Source organism: Elephas maximus, chromosome 13, assembly GCF_024166365.1.
Source record: "Elephas maximus indicus isolate mEleMax1 chromosome 13, mEleMax1 primary haplotype, whole genome shotgun sequence".
NCBI classification, from domain to species: Eukaryota; Metazoa; Chordata; class Mammalia; order Proboscidea; family Elephantidae; genus Elephas; species Elephas maximus.
The window spans coordinates 46042750-46066302 of record NC_064831.1 but is presented as its reverse complement, the minus strand read 5'-3'; the positions used below and the strand labels follow the sequence as shown (position 1 = coordinate 46066302).

The 23553-nt window shown below is 39.2% G+C and overlaps 1 protein-coding gene across 2 annotated transcripts in view; it reads left to right on the top strand.

Annotated features, from left to right (window-relative positions):
- The window catches only part of PRTG (protogenin), a 130192-nt gene that overhangs the window by 43335 nt on the left and 63304 nt on the right, over positions 1–23553 (top strand). For both annotated transcript variants that reach the window (XM_049905549.1, XM_049905550.1), the window contains exons 3-9: positions 12997–13141; positions 14445–14578; positions 15750–15887; positions 16129–16287; positions 16919–17078; positions 17887–18134; positions 20441–20605. In XM_049905549.1, coding sequence (XP_049761506.1) covers positions 12997–13141; positions 14445–14578; positions 15750–15887; positions 16129–16287; positions 16919–17078; positions 17887–18134; positions 20441–20605 — 1149 coding nt within the window. The remainder of the gene's footprint in view (positions 1–12996; positions 13142–14444; positions 14579–15749; positions 15888–16128; positions 16288–16918; positions 17079–17886; positions 18135–20440; positions 20606–23553) is intronic.

Below are 23553 nucleotides of genomic sequence, written 5' to 3'. Positions count from 1 at the left end.
CCACTCCTGAGGTTCACCCTTTAGCTGGGGATTGAACAGGCCCATGGAACAAAGCAAGACTTGGGGGTGGGGGGAGGGGGGAACACACCAGCCTTGGAGCAGGGACTGGAAGGTAGAAGGGAACAGGAAAGCTGGTAATAGGGAACCCGGGGTTGAGAAGGGAGTATTGACATGTCCTGGGGTTGTTAACAAATGTCATACAACAATGTGTGTACTAACTGATAAGAAACCAGTTTGTTCTGTAAAGCTTCTTCTAAAGTTCAATTAAAAAAAAAAAAAAGTCTGCCTTGGGCATTGTGCTCCTTTAAGATCTATCTATATCGTACCAAATTGACAATAGCAACTTGAAAGATTAGATAGGTACCTCATAGGGCAATGAGTCTATGTTAATGGGGGAAGAACAACTCAGAAAAAGAGGGTGAGAAGATCAGAGGTGTTGCTTATCAGGAAGATAAGGGGCAGTGTTTCCTGTTGCTTGTAGGAGGGAAGTGGTGATATGGTTCATTGAATTCATTCTAGAAACATTTATTGAATGTTTAGGCCCTGTTCTGAGTCCTGGCAACACAGAGGTATGTAAGACACGTTCCCTAAGCTGATGGAGTTTGCAGTCTATGGTAAAAGTAGCTGGGGACCTGAATAAATTGGAAAATGAGGGATTGCTGCTATAGAGAGTTCCTGAAACTAGGAATTAATAAAAGATTAATAATAGAATTGCTGAGCAGCACGAGGAGCTGCTGACAGGAGGGGCTTTGAAGAACTTTGTGAGCACATGGGGTCCCAAGCCTACCGTTGGTTGGCAGGGTGCAACCGGTGAGATATCAAAGACACAAAGAGTTCTCCGGTGTTATTTTTTTTTTAAAAGGAATGTATTTGGACTAAAGTGGAAAAGTATCTAGTTTGTAGAGACTTTACTTGTGGGATATATTTCTGAAAGTCAGTGATTCTCAACTTTGTTATAAATTTTCTAGCCTTTGTTTTATTCATAATTATTTGGATACATAATTTTGATCTAAGCTTTTCCTTTGAAAAACAAACCTACCTCATAGCATCTGGTCGTTGGAGTTGGCAGGAATTTAAGCAAGATAATATGTTCACTAGAAGTTGGGTAATAAGCCATTTATAGAATGCCGTTAGCTGTTGTTGAGTCGGTCCTCAACTCATGGCTCCCCCATGCACACCAGAAAGAAGCACTGCTCAGTCTTGTACCATCCCTGTGATTCTGCTGAAGCCCGTTCAGTGTCATAGTAACATGCAAGCTGGGCAGTGGCGCCACAGGAGGTATATTGGCTGGGAGTCAAACCTGGGTCTGCTACCATGGAGCCACTAATGCCTCTTTTCAGATAGCTATTGTATACTCAATTCAGCTGTAAAAGGGAGTGACACCAAAGACAGTGATTACATCTGTCTTGTTATATTATTTTTATTAAACAGATGCTATTTTGGGTATTTTGTAAGATAACTTAGAATAAAATATGAATAGCTTCTTCCGTAGTCTTAAGGATATAATTAAGTTTTCAATTCCTGTTTGAAACTTGTACCTTCCTTAGTTTTTACCTGCTGATACCCTGTTGCTTTGATTAAATGATGGTTTCAGATCCCTCCTTTTACGTCCTACTCATTTGCGTTCTTCGGCTTCCCAGCTCTTCAAGTTTGATGACTCTAAGTGAATCAGAACCTGATTGGGCAAGGAGTTATACAACTATGTTTTGATTAGTAAAGCCTCAAGTAGACAAATGTATGGTTTGAAAGACCAGTGTCATAGAAATAAACTCTAAGTTGATATATGTAATCCCTAATGACAAACTCAGAAATTGTGGACATTTGAGAGTCTGAGGCAGAAATCTCCCTATTTTCTTGATAAGCTACTTACAGTTCTCCGTACAGCTACTGATTGCTGAGTTAGAGACATGGAGAGAGCACAGAGGGGCTGGAACGTGACTGCTGGCCACGTTCTCCTACCATTTAGGAGTCCCCAAGGAAGGGGTGTGGCAGCAACTGGTGCAGTTTTTTACCAGCTGAGGCCCCCAGATCCTTGGCTGATCTGAAGCATGTAGGACCACTGGTTTGAACCCTGCATTACAATTCCAGCTTAAGTCTTTTCTGTTTAGTAAGAGAATATTTCGAATGCAGTTTTAAAGAGAAAGTGAGGTTTTTTCTTACATTAGGGAATATAGTCTATGAACTTACTTTAAATTACTAGATAGCATGTCATTTCAGGCTGTATATCCATAATTTTTCATTGGTTTTAAGATCAACATGTATTAAGTGTTTTATTCATTGCAACCTTTTAGCACCATGAATGGCATTTTGGTTTAATGTTATAGTCAAACATATATGTTTTGTTTGCTGAGCAAATAAAGGTTTGGAGAATATTTTTATCAGAGCATCTTGATTCTTTTTCCTTCCTCTCCCCTCCCCTCATCTGTAAATCATGGAAACAAATGATTACGTAGACAGGTGAAGAGGAGGAAGTGGCAAATAAAATAGGCCCTTACATTTATTGTGTTTGCAAGGTTGTTTTTGAGGACAGCGCGTGTTTCTTGGGACCTTGTTTCTTGCCCATTTTATGGAGCTCTGGCCTCTTAACAGCACTGCTTTAATGACTTCTTCTGGGGTTTATATTAGCACTGACTGTGGAGGGAAGAAAGAGGTCAGGCTCCACAAGGAGTCTGTAGACTTGTAAAATCGTACATACCTGACAGAAACAAAGTTCATGTTAGGGAAGAAAGCCGAGATTTGCATAAGGGCACGGGGTGTGTTACCACTTAAATAAATATAAAACATTTTGGTAATGCTGAAAGTAGTTTGTAAACTAAAGTTTTAGGGGGCTATAACATTCATTAAGGAATCCTGGTGGTGCAGTGGTTAAGCACTTGGCTGCTAACCTAAAGGTCGGAGGTTCAAACCCACCAGCCACTTGGCAGGAGAAAAATATGGCAGTCTGCTTCTGTAAAGACTGCAGCGTCAGAAACACCATGGGGCAGTTCTGCTCTGTCCTACAGGGTCACTGCAGGTCGGGATTGACTCGATAACAGTGATTCATTGGAAAGAACATATCCATTCACTAAAGTTTAATACCCCACATAATAGAAAATCAGAAAAATACTTTCTGGGAACCAGAGTTTGTTGTTAGATGCCGTCTAGTCAGTTCTGACTGAGTGACTCTGTGTACAACAGAAGAAAACACTGTCCAGTCCTGTGCCATCCTCACAGTCGTCACCTTTGAGCCCATTGTTGTAGCCATTGGGTCATTCCATCTCATTGAAGGTCTTCCTCTTTTTCACTGACCCTCTACTTTACCAAGCATGACGTCTTTCTCCGGGGACTGGTCCCTACTGATAACATGTCGAAAGTACGTGAGACGAAGTCTTGTCATCCTCGCCTATAAGGAGCACTCTGATTGTACTTCTTCCAAGATAGATTTGTTCATTCTTCTGGCCAAAAAAAAAAAAAAAAAAAAAACCAAACCCATTGCTATCGAGTTGATTCCAACTCATAGCGACCCTATAGGACAGAGTAGAACTGCCCCATAGAGTTTCCAAGGAGTGCCTGGTAGATTCAAACTGCTGACCTTTGGGTTAGCAGCTGTAGCTCTTAACCACTACACCACTAGGGTTTCCGTTCTTCTGACAGTCCATGATATATTCAGTATTCTTGGCCAACACCATAATTCAAAGACATCAATTCTTCAGTCTTCCTTATTCATTGTCGAGGTTTCAGATGGGTATGAGGCAATTGAAAATACCACAGCCACATCCTTCTTTCCAGGCTGTCTTAGTCTGGAAGCTCTGCTGAAACCTGTCTACCACAGGTGACCCTGCTGGTATTTGAAATACTGATAGCATAGCTTCCAGCATCATAGCGACATGCAAGCCACCACAGTATGACAAACTGATGGGAGGGTGATGGACTGTTCTGGTATAGCCCCGTAATTGGTCTCCCTGTTTCTAATATCTCAGTCAGTCTCAATCTCTCTTTTCCTTTCTTTCTTGCTCTCTATCTCTATTTCTCTCCCAGTACTTGGATTTTTTCATGATCAAAATATATGTGGGCTTAGAACTAGGAGAATAACAATAAAGGAATAGTTACTCTTCCTGCTAAGTAAATTGACCTTTTAAAATAGTAGATTTAAAAAAAAAATTTTATTGTGCTTTAAGTGAAAGTTTACAAATCAAGTCAATCTCTCATACAAACATTTATATACCTTGCTATATACTCCTAGTTGCTCTCCCTTTAATGGGGCAGCACACTCCTCTCCACCTGTATTCCCGTGTCCATAGAATAGTAGATTTATTATTTTTTTAATATTTGATTCCTAAATAAACTTCAGACTGAGGTGCTATAATTCACATGCATTCGTGTATTTTAACTGTTCCCTAGAAATACAGATACTCTTGCTTTGGATGAGAACTATAGGTTCTGAGTCGTAGAAGGCAAAAGTTTAAAGGTGTGGTTCTACCTTGGAGATCTGGGAGCTTCATGTGTATTTTCACCCGGATGGAAAGCCAGTGCACGTCAGCTGATGCAGAGTATCTTCCAAGCAGCAGAATGGCTTGGGTCTCTGGAGATTGATTGCTTGGATTCAGATCCTAGCCTTACCTTGTCTTAGCTGCAAACTTACGTAACAACAGTTGTGAGGGTTAAAGGAACTAGAACATGCAATGTACTTAAAGCAGTACCAGGTACTGAAATGTATAATAAGCTGTTGTTACTTGTATCATGATTAATTTGCTTTAGACCTCTGTTACATGCTTCTACAATGCTGTTTTTCTTTCATAGCGTTTATCATGGTTTGAAGTTACACGCTTGCACAGAAACTTAAATACCTTACCCCACTGTCAGACAGGTGCCTGAGGCTGGAGCCTCTGTCAGTTTTTTCATTGGATCCTCAGCACCTCGAATGTAATAGGCATTGAATAAACACTTGCTGGGTGGCTGATTTTAGAAGAGATTACTTTATCCTTACTTCTTTCTAAAATAAATGTGATTTAAATCTTTTGCTGGCCAGGGAAGACAGTTAATTTGGTACATTATTTTATGAAGAATTGTGTGATTCTGAACCTGTGAATATGCATTAACTACAAACTAAATAAGTGCTGTGATTACAAAGATAATAAGATTGATATTAATGTGGGATTCATGGACAGTAACTCCTTTACGCCAGAGTTATGCTTCATACCTTTAACAGCAGAGGTATTCATTGTTTTTTATGTAACTACTTATGTTAACTGCTTACCATCTGAACAGCTTGGTTTTAGAGTAATTGATGCCAAACTACTCCTTTTGCCAAAGCTAGCCAGTGAATCTGTTTGTTGAAACTGTACCCAGTTAAAAAGAGTTAGAAATGTATAGTGAGCATAAAGAATGATATTTGTTCCTTTCGCCTTAGCCAGGATATACAGTAAAACCCGCAAAAGCTGGAACCTGTGTAAGGCAGAAACCTGTCAGAGAAGGAAAGCTCAAATATTTTCCACTAATAAAGAGCGATAGAAATGTGTAAGACTGCATCCTGTCAAAGGTGGAAAACTTGCAAGACACGGAAAACAAGGCAGTCCCGTCGTGTTCTGCTGGCTGTCACAGCTTTCGCTGTATGTATTAAAATTTCCTAATAACTAGGCTGAGGGCTTTACGATTTAGAAAGAGGGTTGCTAAGACATAATGCCTCTTGACAACATTTAAAATTGGAATCACATCTTTTGTGAGATTATTCGTTGTTTGGTTTTAGCAGTGGTGGGTTGACCTATAGAAGCCCTTGAATTAGTAGATAGAAGCCGTTTGTGAGTCAGATGCAGCCATATCGAACCCTGGTGAACATCAAGAGGATGTATTTGAAGGAGGAAGAGAGGCAGCTGAAAGCAGGGAGACCCATGGACTGGCTGCTGTGGTGGTCCAGGTGAGAGCTGTTGGGACAGGGACAGAAGGGAACGGATTGTTGGGAGTTAAAATCAGCAGGAATAAGTGGCTGAATGTAAACAGCGCAGGAGGAGTCAGTGGTGCCTAGCTGAGTTGCTGGATAGTGGTATGGCATCCCGAGGTAGAGGTCCAGGCTTGGAGGAAAGAATGATTTCATTTGAAGTGCCTTTTGTAAATACCAGGTGATGATGTCCAGTAGGCAGGTGGAGCCATGAGTATGAAGCTCTGGGAATGGTGATGGTGACCTAGGCTGGAAATATATTTTGGGGAATCAGCTGGAACAAGTGAATGTAGCTGTAAAACTGACAGTGGAGGAAATCACTAAAAAGACTGTGGACAGTGAGAAGGGCAGAGAGGAGGCAGAGAACCTGAAAAAGGAGAGAGGAAGAAGGAGAGAGAAATAAGGAGTGTGTAGTGTACTGGACGGTGCTTCAGTAACATAATAGGGGAAGAAGGAAGATTAGATTGGTCTGAGGCTTCAGGTCAGGGAGGAAGGAGAGACAACTTGTATGCACGACTCTTAATAGAGAAGTTTTGATGCCCTGTGGAGGAGATAGAGTGGATAGGGTATGTGATGTAAAGAGAGGTTTGGGGTTTTATTTTGTTTTTTGAGGTTGGAGAGACCTGAACAACTTTAATAGTCCAAGTGGAAGGAGCCAGTAAAAGATGAGTTTGAATATGCAAGAGAAAGGGAGAGAAGGCAGATATAAGTTCCCAGAGGAGAGGGAGGAAGATGGGGTTGGTGCCCAGATAGAGGGGTTACAGACAGAAAGAGTGGAATTTTAATTTTATTGCTGATACATGTTTGGCTCTTTTTTCCTTCAGGCTCAGAAGTACTATGCATGTCCCAAGCAGTATCTGGCATGGTCTTCTCTGGGCAAAATTATCTTGCCAGGCAGTTGAATTTTCAAAAGGAACCAAAAAGTTAGACATTTTAAATATAAATGTGGCTTTGAGGTTTAAAAAAAAAAAGCCTTGGTTATGAGAGTGGGGAGGGAGGGAGGGAGGGAGGGAGAGGGGTATTCACTAATTAGATAGCATATAAGAACTATTAGGTGAAAGGAAAGACAGCACACAATACAGGAGAGGTCAGCACAACTGAACTAAACCAAAAGCAAAGAAGTTTCCTGAATAAACTGAACACTTCCAAGGCCAGCATAGCAGGGGCAGGGGTTTGGGGACCATGGTTTCAGGGAACTTCTAAGTCAATTGGCATAATAAAATCTATTAAAACATTCTGCATCCCACTTTGGAGAGTGGCATCTGGCGTCTTAAATGCTAGCAAGCGGCCATCTAAGCTGGATCAGTTGGTCTCAACCCACCTGGAGCAAAGGAGGATGAAGAACACCAAAGACACAAGGTAATTATGAGCCCAAGAGACAGAAAGACTGCATCAGCCTGAGACCAGAAGAACTAGATGGTACCTGGCTACAACGGATGACTGCCCTGACAGGGAACACAACAGAGAACCCCTGAGGGAGCAGGAGAGCAGTGGAATGCAGACCTCAAATTTTCGTAAAAAGACCAGACTTAATGGTCTGACTAAGACTAGAAGAACCCCTGAGGTCATGGTCCCCAGACCTTCTGTTAGCCCAAGACAGGAACCATTCCCAAAGCCACCTCTTCAGACAGGGATTGGACTGGACTAAGGGGTAGAAAAGGATATTGATGAGGAGTGAGCTTCTTGGATCAGGTAGATACCTGAGACTCTGCAGGCAGCTCCTGTCTGAGGGGGAGATGAGAGGGCAGTGGGGGTCAGAAGCTGGCCGAATGGACACGAAAAGAGAGAGTGGAGGGAAGGAGTGTACCGTCTCCTTAGGAGGAGAGCAACTAGGAGTATATAGCAAGGTATATATACATTTTTGTATGAGGGACTGACTTGATTTGTGAACTTTCACTTAAAGCACAATAAAAATTAAAAAAAAAAAAAAAGTCTTCATACTTGCTTCCATACCTTGCTGAAAACCATGGTAGGATCAAGAAATACCCTTAAAAAATGAAAAAATGCAGCCATTTATCTTTTTGTTTTCAGAATTTTGTGACTCCAAAGTTCCAGCCCATCTGTTCTTAAATTCCAAGTAACAGTTCTTCTAATCAAGAGTCTTAGGAGTTTCATAGACTCATCCATCTGAGAACAAAGGGGCAGTATTCAAAGAAAAGGTCCTGGCTTGACGCATCATACTGTGTAATTGATTAGATGAGATTCGGAGTAAAAAGCAACACAGTTGCATAAGTGGTTGGAGAAAAATTACTCAGGGAGACAGAGTGATTATTTTATTCTTGGTAATCGTCAACATTTATAAAAGGCTTTATAATATTAGCTTATTTAATCTTTATAAAAATCCTTTGATATAGGAGAGACAGATTTTTAGCTGTTAAAAAATGCCACTAAAATTGGTTATCATTTGAAATTCTAGCAAACCAAACATCATAATAATCGTTACTTCTCATCTCAACCCATAGTATCTGTACCTGGCACACTGTGCTTAAAGACCTAATAGAATTGGATAAAGTCCAGAAACTTCCAGTTCAGTTCAGCAAGCATTGTTTTCAGGCCAGATCTGTGCCATTTACTGTCTTAAGGGATCCTGCAGAAATGATGACCCATTATTGGCTCTCCGTGAACCCGTGGCGTGGAAGCAGAGGAAGACTTGTAAATAAGTGGTGACAGTATACGGGATAAAGGCAGCAGTTAAGGGGTTGCCATGCGCAGAGGTTGTAGAGAAAATGGCCAGAAACAACTTCTCAAAGGAAGGAGTGTGAACTGGGCTGTAAGGGATGGTAGGATTTGCTAGTTGGATAAACGGACCTAGGATATTTGAAAGAGCAGGAAACACTTGTATAGAGCTCAGTGTGAAAAGGCACAGGTATATCCAAAGACTTATAAGTAGTTCGGAAATCATGGTGGTGTAGTGGTTAAGTGCTACAGCTGCTAACTGCGTGGTTGGCAGTTCGAATCCACCAGACCCTCCATGGAAACTCTATGGGGCAGTTCTACTCTGTCCTGTAGGGTCACTTTGAGTTGGAATCAACTCTACAGGCAGTGGGTTTGGTTTGGTTTTATAAGTAGTTCAGTGTTAGTGGAACATAATTGTGAGTGGTTAATAAGAGATGGGGAAGTTTGGCAGGGACTAATTTATCAGCAACACAAATCAAATTCGTATTTTATTATGATCACTGTGGAGGATGACTGCTGGCAAAGGAGATACCTGCTAAGAGGCTCTGTAAGACTCATGGGTGGGGGATGGCAAGGGTCTAAATCAAAGAAGGACTGTTAGTGATGGCGAGGAGAAGCCAGGTGTGAGAGAGAGCGGTGAGGTAAAACAGACTGAATTGGCCATTTGATTCATTGTGAGGTAGTGGGAACAGGAATTGTTCTGATAGGGTGAAGAAAATCAAAATATACTAGACATTACAGACTGGAGGTTAAGACTGGGAAAGAATAAGATAAAACTCAGGTTTTGAAATTTATGAGTAAACTGAATAAAGACTAGATTATTAATGACAGCTAGAACTAGGGACTACCCCATATACTTAGGACAGATAAATATGAGATCATTAAGAGCAATTAATACTTCATGAAGTAGGCATTAAACTTATGGAAATTTAGGTTCTAACTGCAGAAAAATTGAATGGATTCAGCATACGTTTAGTTAGGTATAGGAAGATAAGCTTAAATTAAGATAAATTCAGTTGTTCTAAATGGGAACCTGATATTTCAAAGATGACTATAACCATCTATTTCCTGAATCCTCAGTAGGTGAACAGCAGTGGGTGGGCCATGTGTCTGATCCAGAAAGGAAACTTTTATAAATAGACTCTAGAAAGTGATTACAAAAGCATTTTTCAAAACTGTATTGATTTTTAGAGTTTGATGTACTTGAATAGTGGTTCTGAAACATTTTAGTCTCACTGTGTATACTGTTAAAAGTTATGGAGGACCTGAAAGAGCTTTTATTGATGTAGGTTATATCTACTGATATTTTTTATAATGAAGATTAAAACTGAAAATTTTTTGTGTTGACACGTTGTGGAGTTGGCAACCAATGTCACAAAACAATATGTGTATTAATTGTATATTGAGAAACTAATTTGCTCTGTAAACCTTCATCTAAAGCACAACTAAAAAAACAGAATTTTAAAAAGTCCATTTTAATTCATTTTGAGATAAAAACATTGATCCATTACATATTAATATAGCACATTTGATGAAAAATAGCTATTTTCCAAAGCAAAAAAAAGTTTAGTGAGAGGAGTGGTGGTGTTTTACATGTTTGGAAATCTCTTTAATACCTGGTTCCACAGAAGACAGCTGGGTTCACACATATCTGCATCTGTGTTCACATCATGTCGCTTCTGGAAAACACTGCATACTCGAAAGAAATGCGACTGGAGAAGGCAAATGGCGGTTATGAGAATGATTTTGACCTTGCCATCACCATTGTTTATTTCCCAAATGTTTTCATTACCTTAAACCTCAACTCTGTACCATTAAGCATTAGCTCCCCATCCTCCCCAGCCCCTGGTAACCACTAACCTACTTTCTGTTTTTGCCTGTTCTAGATATTTTATCTGTAAGTGAGATCATACAGCTTATGTCCTTTTGCGTCTAGCTTATTTCACTCAGTGTAACGAAGGTTTGTTCATGTCGTAGCATGTACCACAGCGTCATTCCTTTTAATGGCCGAATAAGATTCCATTGTATGCATATACCACGTTTGTTTTTCCATTCATTTGTTGATGGACATTATGGTGGATTTTACCTGTTGGCTATTGTGAATTAGTGCTTCTGTGAACACTGGTGTACAAGTATCTGTTTGAGTTTCTGCTTTCAAGTCTTTTGGATATATACCTAGGAGTGGAATTGCTGGATCATATAGTAATTCCGTCTTTAACTTATTGAGGAACTGCCAAACTGTCTTCCACAGCAGCTGAATCATTTTATTTTTCTACCACCAAAGCACGAGAGTTCCAGTTTCTCCACATCCTTGCCCATACTTGTTATTTTCTCTGTGTGTGTGTTTTATAATAGCCATTCTGTTGGGCGTGAAGTAGTATCTCATTGTAGTTTTGATTTGTGTTTCCCTAATGACATCTTTTCACGTGCTTATTGGCCATTTGTATATCTTTTTGAGAAAAATGTCTGCTCGAGCCCTTTGCCCATTTTTTGACTGGATTGTCTTTTTGTTAAGTTATGAGAGTTCTTTATATATTCTGGGTATTAAACCCTTACTAGATATGTGATTTCCACATATTTTCTCTTATTCTCTATGTCATCTTTTCACTTTATGGATAATGTCCTTTAACTCAACAAAAGTTTATTTTGTTGAAGTCCGGTTTAGCCGTTATTTTCTTTTCTTGCTCATGCTTTTGGTGTTGTATATAAGAGAACAGCTGTTCTAAAGGAAGCAGAAAGTTTTGTTACATATACAAATAATTACTTTACCTCATTGCACCCTTTTTGGAAGTAAATTCTCCTAATACTTTCACCATTATTCACTGCCTTTGTCCGGTACCTCTAAAGGCCTGTGATCCATCACACGTTAATGGAGTCAAATCCAAGGCAGAAGTTGTTAGTCTTCTCTGATCTTTTACCCTTTTTCAATCTAATGAAGTATAAGCTCACCTAGACCTTACTCCCACTATTTTTCTTCATAATTATTCTTTTATTGATAAACTGTAAAGGCATATGTACTTTCTGACCTCGAGTCTGGGGAGAGGGTATAAGATACAAGTGAGGTCCTTTCTTTTACATCCTAGAGAATTTTGTAGAGGGAAGGAAAACACACTGTTCTGTGGAGTCTGTACTCCTTCAAAATGCAAAAACATGAACACTGAAGACCAGTTCCTGGAGGCCTGCCTAGAATAGTAAAGAAGAAACATGTCTAGGAGATATCAACACTTCAAGATTTATCTCTGCTTTGGAAACACATGAGCCTAAAAATAATCTCTTAAATTTCTCTACTTTTTATGCACCAGACACACCATTTCTCTCTCCTTTCTCATTCTGCTCCATCAGTACCAACCTCATTTGATTGTAAACACAGAGAAACATAGCTCTGTGTCCAGTAAGAACCCAGTCTTTCTTTTCTTTCAAATATCTCTAGAATCTGTCCATTCTCACTCAGTTCTGTCATTCCCATTGAAACAGCCAGCTGTCGGGCTTTTGACTTGAGTCGAGATTCCTCTGTCCTCAATCCATCCTGTGTAGCAGTGCCTGATTAGTTTTCCTCAGACATTATTATTCGTGGTAGTCCTTTGCTAAAAAATCTTCAGTAATACTTAATTTGTATCATGGTACAAGTCCACTTTGTCTCTACTCTCCTACCGCTTTCCCGTAAACCTGTAATCTGGATTGTTTTCCGGTGGTGCTGGCTATCTCCCTTCAGGCTGCCTTGTGTTACTCCTTCCACCTGGAATGTCCTACTTTCCTCCTTCCGTCTAAACCCAGGGAACCTTCAGAAACAGTCCTTATAAATGGTCTTTACCTGATTAACCCATCTTCATTCATTTTTTTCCTCCTCTGAAATGTAGCCATATTTGAAGTTTATACCAAACAGTTTAGTATATAATTACATACTGTTATTAACTGTTTATTTTTGTTTCTGTTTTGTTAATTTTTCTCTTCAAACAGATGGTTTTATGAGAAACTGTTTAGAATTTCTTTCTGAAAGGACCAGACTCCTTGAAGTGGGGATCTGCGCAGTAGTTTTTCCAGAATTATTCCCTAAATTATTTTTGTGCTAATTAAATTGGGTGTCTTGGTGGTTAAGCACTCAGCTGCTAACCAAAAGGTCAGCAGTTTGAATCCACCAGTCGCTCTGCGGGAGAAAGATGTGACAGTCTGCTTCTGTAAAGATTTACAGCCTTGGGAACCGTGTGGGGCTGTTCTGCTCTGTCCTGTAGAGTCGCTGTGAGTTGAATTGAGTCAATGACTCAACAGTAGCAGGAATGGAAGTTAACTTGGGAGTGGTCTTGTGTCTGGGCAGGAGTTCTCGTCTGACAAATGATATCTAGCGTAATGTTATTTCCAAATATAGTTGTCGTGTATTTACCCTGAATTTGTCACACTTTATCTTATAGCTATTTCTGCATTTGAAGTTCAGCCCGTTTCCACTGAGGTTCATGAAGGTGGAGTTGCTAGATTTGCATGCAGCATTTCATCAAACCCTCCTGCAGTCATAACATGGGAATTAAATCGGACAACTCTACCTTTAGCTATGGACAGGTAAATACAGCTGTTATCTCTGGAGGTGGTACGAGTAGCAACAAAGATCTCATCATGATGCTGTAGGAGGGAAGAGCATCATAAAACTCATTTTAGGGTGGTAATAAGAGTTTCTTAATTGACACCTTTGAATTGTGATGTTGGAAGAGAATATTGGATATACCATGAACTACCGAAAGAACAAACAAACCTGTCTTGGAAGAAGTACAAATAAAATGCTCTTTAGAAACAGGTGAGACTACATCTTATCTACTTTGGACATATTATCAGGAGTGATCAGTCCCTGGAGAAGGGCATCATGCTTGGTAGAGGGTCAGCAAAAAAGAGGAAGACCCTTAACGAGATGGATTGACACAGTGGCTGCAATAGTAGGCTCAAGTATAACAATGATTGTGAGGATGGTGCAGGACGGGGCAGTGTTTCATTCTGTTGTACATAGGGTCGCTATGAGTTTGGAACTGACTTGACGGCACCTACAAGAACAACAACGGCAGCAGTCTCTAAAGTCATTTCAAACTTAAGCAAAGAAATAGATCATCAGTCTCTGGCACCTGGGGCATAGGTCCTGGTGTTTTGGGTTCAGATCAGAATTCAAATAGCCTCTCCTACAAATAGTTTTGTTTCTTTCCTCAGCCACCTGGGTAACAAGGTTTTAAGAAATCAAATTGTACCTTCACTAGAGGGTGTAGCAGTGCTGACATCAAGGTCTCCACGTAAACCCTGGTATGGGTCACTCCTGTGTCCACCTTCATTGCTGAACCTGCCTCCATCACTCACACATTCACAACAGGCATACCTCCTGCTTCAAAGGTGGTGACCAGAAACTTAGTAGCAACTTCAAAAAGTTTTATTCCTGTCCTAATGAGTAGCAGTATTCTAAGTAGGCAGAAATCATTTGCTGAAATGATAGAGCATTGAGATGGAAGAAGTTATTCAAGGAAGTGCTTTTTAAAAAACTTATGAATAGAAGAACACATAAATATTAACAGGCAAGAAATTGGGTATTTGAAAATCGTTCTAAGTTCTGGGCCAGCGACTAATGTAAGCTACATGTCAGATGAGACTCTGAGAAATAGACTGATAGATCTTACAAACTACATTCTGCAGAATTATTTATGTTTTAGAGAGCTCTAATGATTGAAATGAAAATAATTGAATCAAGCTAATAATGTAAAAGAGCTTAAAAGTATTGCATCTAATACTTTTAAAAGGTTGAAAGTATTAATTCACTTTACAGCACATATTTTAAAGTAAAACATGCAGTTTACTACAAAGAGTTTAATTGTATTTCTTCTCCTCGCAGAGTAACTGCCCTACCAACAGGGGTATTGCAGATCTATGATGTTGGCCAGAAGGATGCTGGGAATTACCGCTGCGTCGCTGCTACTGTCGCCCATAGGCGTAAAAGTATGGAGGCCTCACTAACAGTAATTCCAGGTACCACACACAAGTGTCTCTTTCAATCTTTGTGGCTCTTCATGGGTCCAGCTATATCGTTTTTCTCCTCTGGCTGTAACAGTGGAGCCCTGGTGGTGCAGTGGTTTGAAAGACTGGCATTTGGAATCAAGCCGCTCTTGGATACCCTGTAGGGCAGCTCTGCTCTGTTCTGCAGGATCACTATAAGTTGGAATTGACTCCATAGCAGCAGATTTGGTTTTGGTTTTGGGGCTATGATAGTAGCCACAAAGTAGTTTAATTTTATTTAAATTATCTATTTGGAAAATAGTTACCTTTATTAAGTAACTTTTCTTTCACAGCTAACTTGTTTTCTGTTATGTCAACATCTTTGAGAGGTTGAAAATTTGTTTTATAAACCTTTCAATCAGTCTTATTTTTAGAAATATAAAATACAAAAACGTACCAAAAAAGAGAAAAAGAAATCATCCATTTCCACCGGAATTGTCCACTGTCAGTAAAGATGTATTTGTTACCCGTTTGTTGTTTTGTTGCCGTTGTTTTAAGAAAAAAAATCATTATTTGTTTTGGTAAAAGCAGTGCCTGCTCATGTAGAAGCTTAAAAATATCATCCTCAAGCCCAATATCCAGAAATTATCATTGTTAATATTAAGTGAACATAATTTTATATATTTTACCATATATGAGTAGCTGGAAGGAAAACTAGATAGGTAAGTGAATATAAAGAAGGAAATACATGTTTTATTAAAATTGAATCATATATAGATGCTAGCTTTTATTTTAAAACAAATTTAAATTAACTTGAACATAATGGGAGAAAAACTGAGTTAAAGACATGTTAAACTTCACGTGAATGTTTATTCTTCACAAGAGTTTTTTTATTTCCTAAAAGGTATTTAAGGTTAAAAAATTGAAAAATATAAGAGAGTGAGTTATGTTTTGAATGCTACATTTTAATGTTAGGTAGTGTCAGATTTAAAGGTAAAAATACAAAACAACGCTCACCCTTTCTTTTCTCCCTCACCATCACATAAATTCTTAACAAGATCAGTGAAAGTCTTAAATGAGTGTTTGAACCTTAATCAAACGTGAGGGGTAACTTAAGAATGGTTACTTTAGTTCATTTCATGTATTATACCTTACTTATAACTTTATGTTTACATTCTGTCTTCCCTCCCCCGACTCCACAAAGCCGAGGCATCTAACCCCTTCCACACACCGGCCATCCTAGCAGGTCCCCAGAACATAACTGCCTCTCTTCACCAGACTGTGGTTTTGGAATGTGTGGCCACAGGAAATCCCAAACCAATCATTTCTTGGAGCCGTCTTGGTAAGTCTTCTCAAAAATTTAAAAATATGTTTTCGTTAATTCTAGTGAAACCTGACAAATGGTTGTTTTACATGTGAAGCACATGTTTGACAATTGAGTAACTTTTAACTTTTTGGGGTTTCAGTGTGTAGAGAATGGATTTTAATATGGAGAATGGCTACTTTTTTTGATTGTATGGCTTGGATAGTGGTCTTTTGACATAATTGTAGATACCTTGTTACATTATTTCTCTTTGAAATAGATCACAAGTCCATTGATGTCTTTAATACTCGGGTGCTTGGAAATGGTAACCTCATGATATCTGACGTCAGGCTGCAACATGCTGGAGTGTATGTTTGTCGGGCCACAACCCCAGGCACACGGAACTTCACTGTTGCTATGGCAACTTTAACTGTATTAGGTATGTTTTCTTTCATTCTGCAATCAGGAGAATCTTACGTTCTAACATTTGCTGTCTTATTTATAGTGTACTTCTGCATTTCTTGAATTTTGTGGTAGTGATATGAGGTATTGTAACCCAACAACAAATTTTAGGTGAAAATTGAAGCACTGTGTTAAAATATAACTATAGGATCCTCCGGAAGTCACCATCCTATCTGTCTGCGTGCCGTTGTGTCCATTCCTGTTTAAGCTTCCCTTTTATCTACTGTTGGCTTGCATTCAAATCCATATATATACTCATTCACCAGTCTGAACTTTTAATCTATTTTGTCTGTTCACAAGTAGCGTCATATTGGGCTTAGTTAGGTAAGACTGTAGGTTTATGTATGTTTAGTATGTCTGTATAGATGGTCTCAACAGGGAGAACTTGGGGGGAGTGGCCATCTAGGTGAGCAAGGCAAAGGAAAGGCTTACGGATAGACACACACAGAGGGTAAACAGGAGATGCATAGACACACAGAGGGTAAATAGGAGATGCGACTGCCAGTCGTCTTCAGTATGTGACTTGTCACTTCCTGTGTTGTGCTGTCCCTTGACTCTGTTGTTCCTGCTGGGAACTCAAAAAAATGTTTTTTTCTTTAAACAAATAGCTCCTCCTTCATTTGTTGAGTGGCCAGAAAGTTTAACAAGGCCTCGAGCTGGCACTGCTCGATTTGTATGTCAAGCAGAAGGCATCCCCTCACCCAAAATGTCCTGGCTGAAAAATGGAAGGAAGATCCATTCAAATGGGAGAATTAAAATGTATAACAGGTGGGCCGTGCCACTTTGCTACTATTTTGCATAAGATATAATGGCTTTAGTAATTTTTACGTGTAATGGTTACGGCAATGATTCAAATACCTCTATTATCTTGGTAGTTAAAACTAAAATAAAATAAGTTCACTTAAAATTTATAACATTATCATGCCATAGATTCTGCTGTATTTTTCACATGGATCACCGAAGTAGAGACCATAATGGAGTGAATGTTGGGCAGCTGCCCAGACCTGGGTTCTAGTCTTGGTTAGTCACTGAGTTACCACAAGCAAGCACATTAACCCTTTATGGTCTCGGTTCCTTCCCTAAAATGAGGAAAGTGGAAGAAATTAGTTGATTCTCTTAAGAATTCCTCTGCAGTTCAAACAATGGTTTTAAGAACTCATTTTTATTAGTATAAATATGAATCTTCTTGAAAATGTTCTCATTCATGTTGAACGAAACTTTAAAAATTTTTCTTGACCTTGAAGTTATGTGTAAATTATAATACATAAATTAGATGCTATTACAAAGTAATTACTTTCTTAATAAAAGCCAGTTTAAAAAAAAAAAAATTAAGCTGTCACCTAAAACACACAGGATTTGAACACCACAAACATTTGCTGTTTTGTTGACTCAGAAAATAATTAAGGGTAATTTTAAATAATTAATATAGGATATTTTTCATTTGGGGCTAATTACACAGTTTTTGTTCCCCAGTAATTTTTGTCATTTAAAACGAGAGTGCATTTAACAATAGCTGAACTTTATTTTTGTGTTACTCTTAGAATGTTTCATGAGAATAATTTTTTTCTTTCATCAGTAAATTGGTAATTAACCAGATTATTCCTGAAGATGATGCTATTTACCAGTGCATGGCTGAGAACAGCCAAGGATCTGTTTTATCTCGAGCTCGACTGACTGTGGTGATGTCAGAAGACAGACCCAGTGCTCCTTCTAACGTGCACGCGGAAACCATGTCAAGTTCAGCCATCCTTTTAGCTTGGGAAAGGCCACTTTATAACTCAGACAAAGTCATTGCTTATTCTGTGCACTACATGAAAGCAGAAGGTAAGCAGTTTCAAGATGGTGTGTTTTTAAAGTACTACTTGCTATCGGGTTCGCCTTCAGTACGAATGGCGTCTTACATAACCCACAAAATACTTGTGAAATTCTGTGGCATTTAGCTCTGTCACCTGTGTATTCACTTTTTATAAGGTTTGCATTGTTTTATGCTTTGTGTATATCATTATAGTTTAAGGTTTTTCTAATTTTAGAAACAAGCACCAACTAATGCAGAACATGTCTGCCTGCTAAAAATTACAAAGTGGTATACTTTAAGAATTTAATTTTAGCCAAGATATGAATTCCTTAACTAAGATTTAATGTAACAAATAGGCAGTTACATAGGAACAGTGGTAACTGTTTAGTAAAATAATAAACTATAGTTACCGTACATATTATATCTAAGTGGGAAAGTAAGCATTATCAAATTCCCTGTATATTCAATTCTGCGTATTTTTAATGTTTTTGGAAATTGTGCAGAACTCTCTGAAAATTGAACTGGACACTTTTTTAAATTGATGTCTCATATTATGTAAAAGTAGAAATCAAATGTGTCTTAAATTTTCCTTGGGTTATAGATCCCTGTATTAGAATCCATTTTATTTTTTGCTTTAGGAGAAAATCTTAGAAAAGAAAAGCTAATTCTAAGTCCTAGAGATTTTTCTGTTTATTTCTCATAGAAGCCATGGTAGAGGTTTACAGAGTTCAGCTCTGCCCACAAACAGCCTGCCTTGTATGAAGTATACATTAAAAACAAATACCCAGAGTATGGCGATATAATAAAATTGACTGTAGAAACAGGTGGTTTGTTGTTGCTTGCCTTTTGTACTTTGAAGTGGTCTTTTGAAAAGGAATATTTTGAATTTAAATCAGGGGTCATGGTAGCAAGAAGAATGAAAGTCTGATAACCGCGTGGTGGACTATGCTAATTCCGTTTTGAGTGATTTCAGAAGGCAAAAGGAATGCTGGTTTTGGTGGAGCCCATTCTTGTTCGCTATTATGTTTGTTTCATTAGAGCCTCCACATGCAGCTCAGTGGTCTATTCAGGGACAGAACAAGCCTTTTTAATTCGAACTCAAGGACCTTGTTTGGTAGGTCAGAAATCGCGCTCTGCAGTTCCTAATTAACAAGCCATTAACGAGTCTGTTGTGAAATGCCTGTAATCTTGTCTAATTAAAATGCTATCCAACTAATTCAGAAATGTGGGAAAACTTAATAATGGAATTTGCCTTCTGTTTTGTTTATAAATCCAGTTGTGAGAAGGGGCTCCGTCCTTAGAGAGTTTGGTTAAGTTGACGTGCATTTGCTGTGAGTTGTCACCACTGTGCAGTAGCTGCCAGCGCCCCTGTTCCACTTTGCAGGTTCGCTCTGCAGGAGTGAAGTCCACGGAGACAATCCTCTTCTCTCCCTTGCCATGCGTATTTTATTATGAATTGCTGAGAAAATTTTTTTTCCCTCTTTAAAAAAAAGGAAAAGCTCCTTGCGTGCTGAACCATTTTACAGCACGTTCTGTGCCTCCCGGTTCTTTGCTTTCAGTGTAAATAAAAGAACAACTTGTGCCAGTCAGGTTTAATAGGCTCTCTCGGGGCAGAAGGAGATGTTTTGCAGGATGATTTTTGGTTTGGTTTGTTTTTGTCGAGAGTAGTGCCATTACGTTCCCTAATGTCTCTCCATTTATGTTTAAAAGAAAGAAAGACACCGTGAGTTTAATCAAGAAAAATTTACACTGTTAGGAATTACAGTATTCTGTTGTGTTATTGCTGTCCATTCTCTTCTGCTCTGTAGTTTGACTTGATGTTAAATGAGGTTTAAAAAAGATTAATTATTTTCAGATGAATTTAGTCAGGAAAACTGCAAACTACTTATTTGTAGCAAGAGACACTTTTAGAAAATAAAGACCTTCATATTTGCATTTTTAAAGGGTCACTAAAGGTAAAAACCCTATGGGTCAGTTCTGCTCTGTCCTATAGGGTCACTATGAGTTGGAGAAGCACTGGTGGCAAACTGGTTAAGAGCTCAACTGCTAACCAAAAGGATGGCAGTTCAAATCCACCAGCTCCTCCTTGGAAACCCTGTGGAGCAGTTCTACTCTGTCCTGTAGGGTCGCTATGAGTCAAAATTGACTCGACAGCAGTGGGTTTCGTTTTTTGGTTATGAGTCAGAATCAACTCGGTGACACACAACAACAGCAGCAGCAAAGGTAACAACAGATAGGGGTTAGACCCAAAGACTGGTGTTGCACGGTGAGAAGATGGTCCTATAAATGTTGTTTTGAATATTCATAGTTTGTAAACACTGATTCTTTAATCTAGGTTTAAATAATGAAGAGTACCAAGTAGTCATCGGAAATGACACAACTCATTATATTATTGATGACTTAGAACCTGCCAGCAATTATACTTTCTACATTGTGGCTTATATGCCAATGGGGGCCAGCCAGATGTCTGACCATGTGACCCAGAATACTCTAGAGGACGGTAAGAAAACATGATTCTAGAGCATTTAAGTGTGACCATCCATATGTTTAATCTATTTCAATGGATAAGTGTGTTTTACATTAGAGAAAATATCCCTTTTGGTTAAAAAGCAGGTGTATTACGCAGCAGACTGTTTTGCCATTCCACATCTGACCCTTGCTTTTTGGTAGTAGGGTGATGAGGATAAAGAGCACTTTTATTTGTAATTCACTGTATAAATTTTAATAATAAAAGTCACATATTACTGTATTTTTTCCTGAAGCTTTCTTGTTTAAATTGGAAAGACACTGGAAATATCTTAATTAATAGAGCAAAATATGAGATTCTGTAGCCATGAATGAATGTAATGACAGTTACATATGGAGTGTTCAGACTGACTGACTTCCCCAAAACCTAGATTAGAGGTTCTGAACTTCTTGGCATTGGGAGTTTATGATGATTAGAAAAAAAAATTCATTGTCATGTAGCAGTTAGATTTTTTTAGATCCAATATGCTTATTTTACTTAATGAAGAAAATATTACTTGTTTAGTTACTTACCTTACCATAGGTTGGGAATTGAGCTGTCCTTTGGAGGACGTGTACTTTTATAAATGGTGGGACAATCCCATTTCCTGAGATATTCTTGGAGAACTGACTCTCCTCCTCAGACCTCGTGTTGTAAAAGTGTGGGGTTGCACTGTCTCAGGCTCTAGAAGGCCCATCTTTGTGTTCTGCTGTGTAAAAACGGGAATATTTAACATGTGCTTAATTACACTATTCTCTGTTTACAAGTGTTTTCTCATACTTAGGAAATGGTCCACCCTTAGTTTTCAAAAACATTTTTATACAAATGATTCCTGGATCGTCTTCTTTGTTTGTTTGGTCCCAGGTCTTTTACTTATATCTCTGTTATGCCACTTATTTGGCTGTTCGTGAATCCAGAGTTTGACTAAATGAAAAAAAAAAAAAATTATCAGTTATCTGAATATCAAATTTCAAATTTTAGTTTTCATTTAAAAGTTTGTTCCATTTCAGAGTGAGCCATAGTGTACATTACATCATTAATTATCTCATTATATTTAACGGCCTCTAATACGTATGTTTTAATACGTATGTGGAAACCCTCGTGGCGTAGCAGTTGAGTGCTACGGCTGCTAACCAAAAGATTGGCAGTTCGAATCCACCAGGTGCTCCTTGGAAACCCTATGGGGCGGTTCAGCTCTGTCCTGTAGGGTTGGCTATGAGTCAGAATCTACTCGATGGCAATGGGTTTTTTGGTTTTTTTAATACAAATGTGGAAACCCTGGTGGCACAGTGGTTAAGAGCTACGGCTGTTAACCAAAAGGTCGACGGTTCAAATCCACCAGGCGCTCCTTGGAAGCCCTGTGGAGGAGTTCAGCTTGGTCCTGTAGGGTCGCTCTGAGTCAGAATCCACTTGACGGCAGCAGGGGTTTTTGGTTTGAATGTGTATGTCTGGGAAGAAACACAACCTTACGTATTTTGGTGCTGAGATGTATTCCCCTTCTACATCCTTGACAAAAGTTTGAGCATAGCAAGCTGCTTAGGAAAACTGGCCAATTCCAGCTGAGCTATGATCTCAAAGCTTTTCCTCCTCTAACCCTTTCCTTACTCTGCAGGTTTTTTATTTAATGACATTTTCGTGATAATGTACAGATTTTCTGGCACTGCTTTGCGGATTTCTGCACCAGTCTCTCCCATTTCCTAAGCCCATGCTTCTCAAATGGAGATGTTTGGGTCTAGTGGGGTGCACGGCGGCGTGCTGCAGATATAGCTAACCTTCATGGAACACTCACCAACTTTCTGTTCTGAACACTTACCTGCATCAACTCTTTGAATCCTTGCATAGCCCCAGGACAGCGGAATCTCACCGTATAAGAGGCAGTAGGGTGCAGGAGAGTGGGCTGCCTGGCCTCTTGAGGTCTGCTCTTTCACTTTCTAGCTATGTGGCTTGAGTAAGCTGTTCAGCCTCTTTGTAAGTCAGGTTCCTTGGCTATAAACGGAAATGATAATGGTACTTCCCTCATTAGGTTTTTCTGAAAAAAATGAGTTCATACACGTAAAGACTCAGTGCTTAATAAATTTATTTTTCCTTTTCCACTTATTCTTTCATTTATTCAGCAAAATGTATTGAGTATCTGCTATGCACTACTAAATATTTAGTAGCAAGCAGAACAGACAAAAAAAATTTCCAAACCTTGTGGAGCTTATATCTAGTGGGAGAGGGGATAAAGAAATAATGGGATAAACAGTAAATTATGTACCATATTAGACAGTGATAAGTGCTGAGAAGAAAGAAAAAGCAGGGAAGAGGATATGAAATGTTGGGAAGCGGGATTGAGATTTTACAGACTCATCAGGAAGGGCCCACTGAGCAGGTGACATTTGTATGAAGACCTGAAGGAAGTAAAACTGAGGGAGCTGACCAGCCAGCTGTCTGGGCAAGTGTTCTAGGCAGAGTACATGGAAATGGCAAAGGGCTGGAGTGGCGGGAACAACGAGAGCAGTAGGAGATAAGGTAAAGAAATAATGAGGAGCCAACTGTATGGGCGGATGGGGCGTTGTATGGAGCCATAATGAGTACTTTGACTTTTGCATTGAGTGATACGGGAGCTGTTTTGAGCAGTGGAGTGACAAGATCTGACTTGCATTCTAATGGGCTAAGGTGTTGAGAATAGACGGTAGGGACAAGGGCAGAAGCAGGGAAGCCTGTCAGGAGGCTATTGCAGCAATATAGGCTAATGGTGATGGTGGCAAGGACCCAGGTGGGTGGCAGTGGAAGTGGTGGAGCGCAGGATTGATCGTGGGGTGTGAGTGGAAAGAGGAGTCAAGGATGACACCAAAGTTTTCAGTTTGAGCAGCTGGACAGATGGTATGACCATTAACTGAAGTGGGAAAGACCGTTGAGGGTGTTGTTGTTATCATCCCCACTTTGTGTTTGAAGAAACC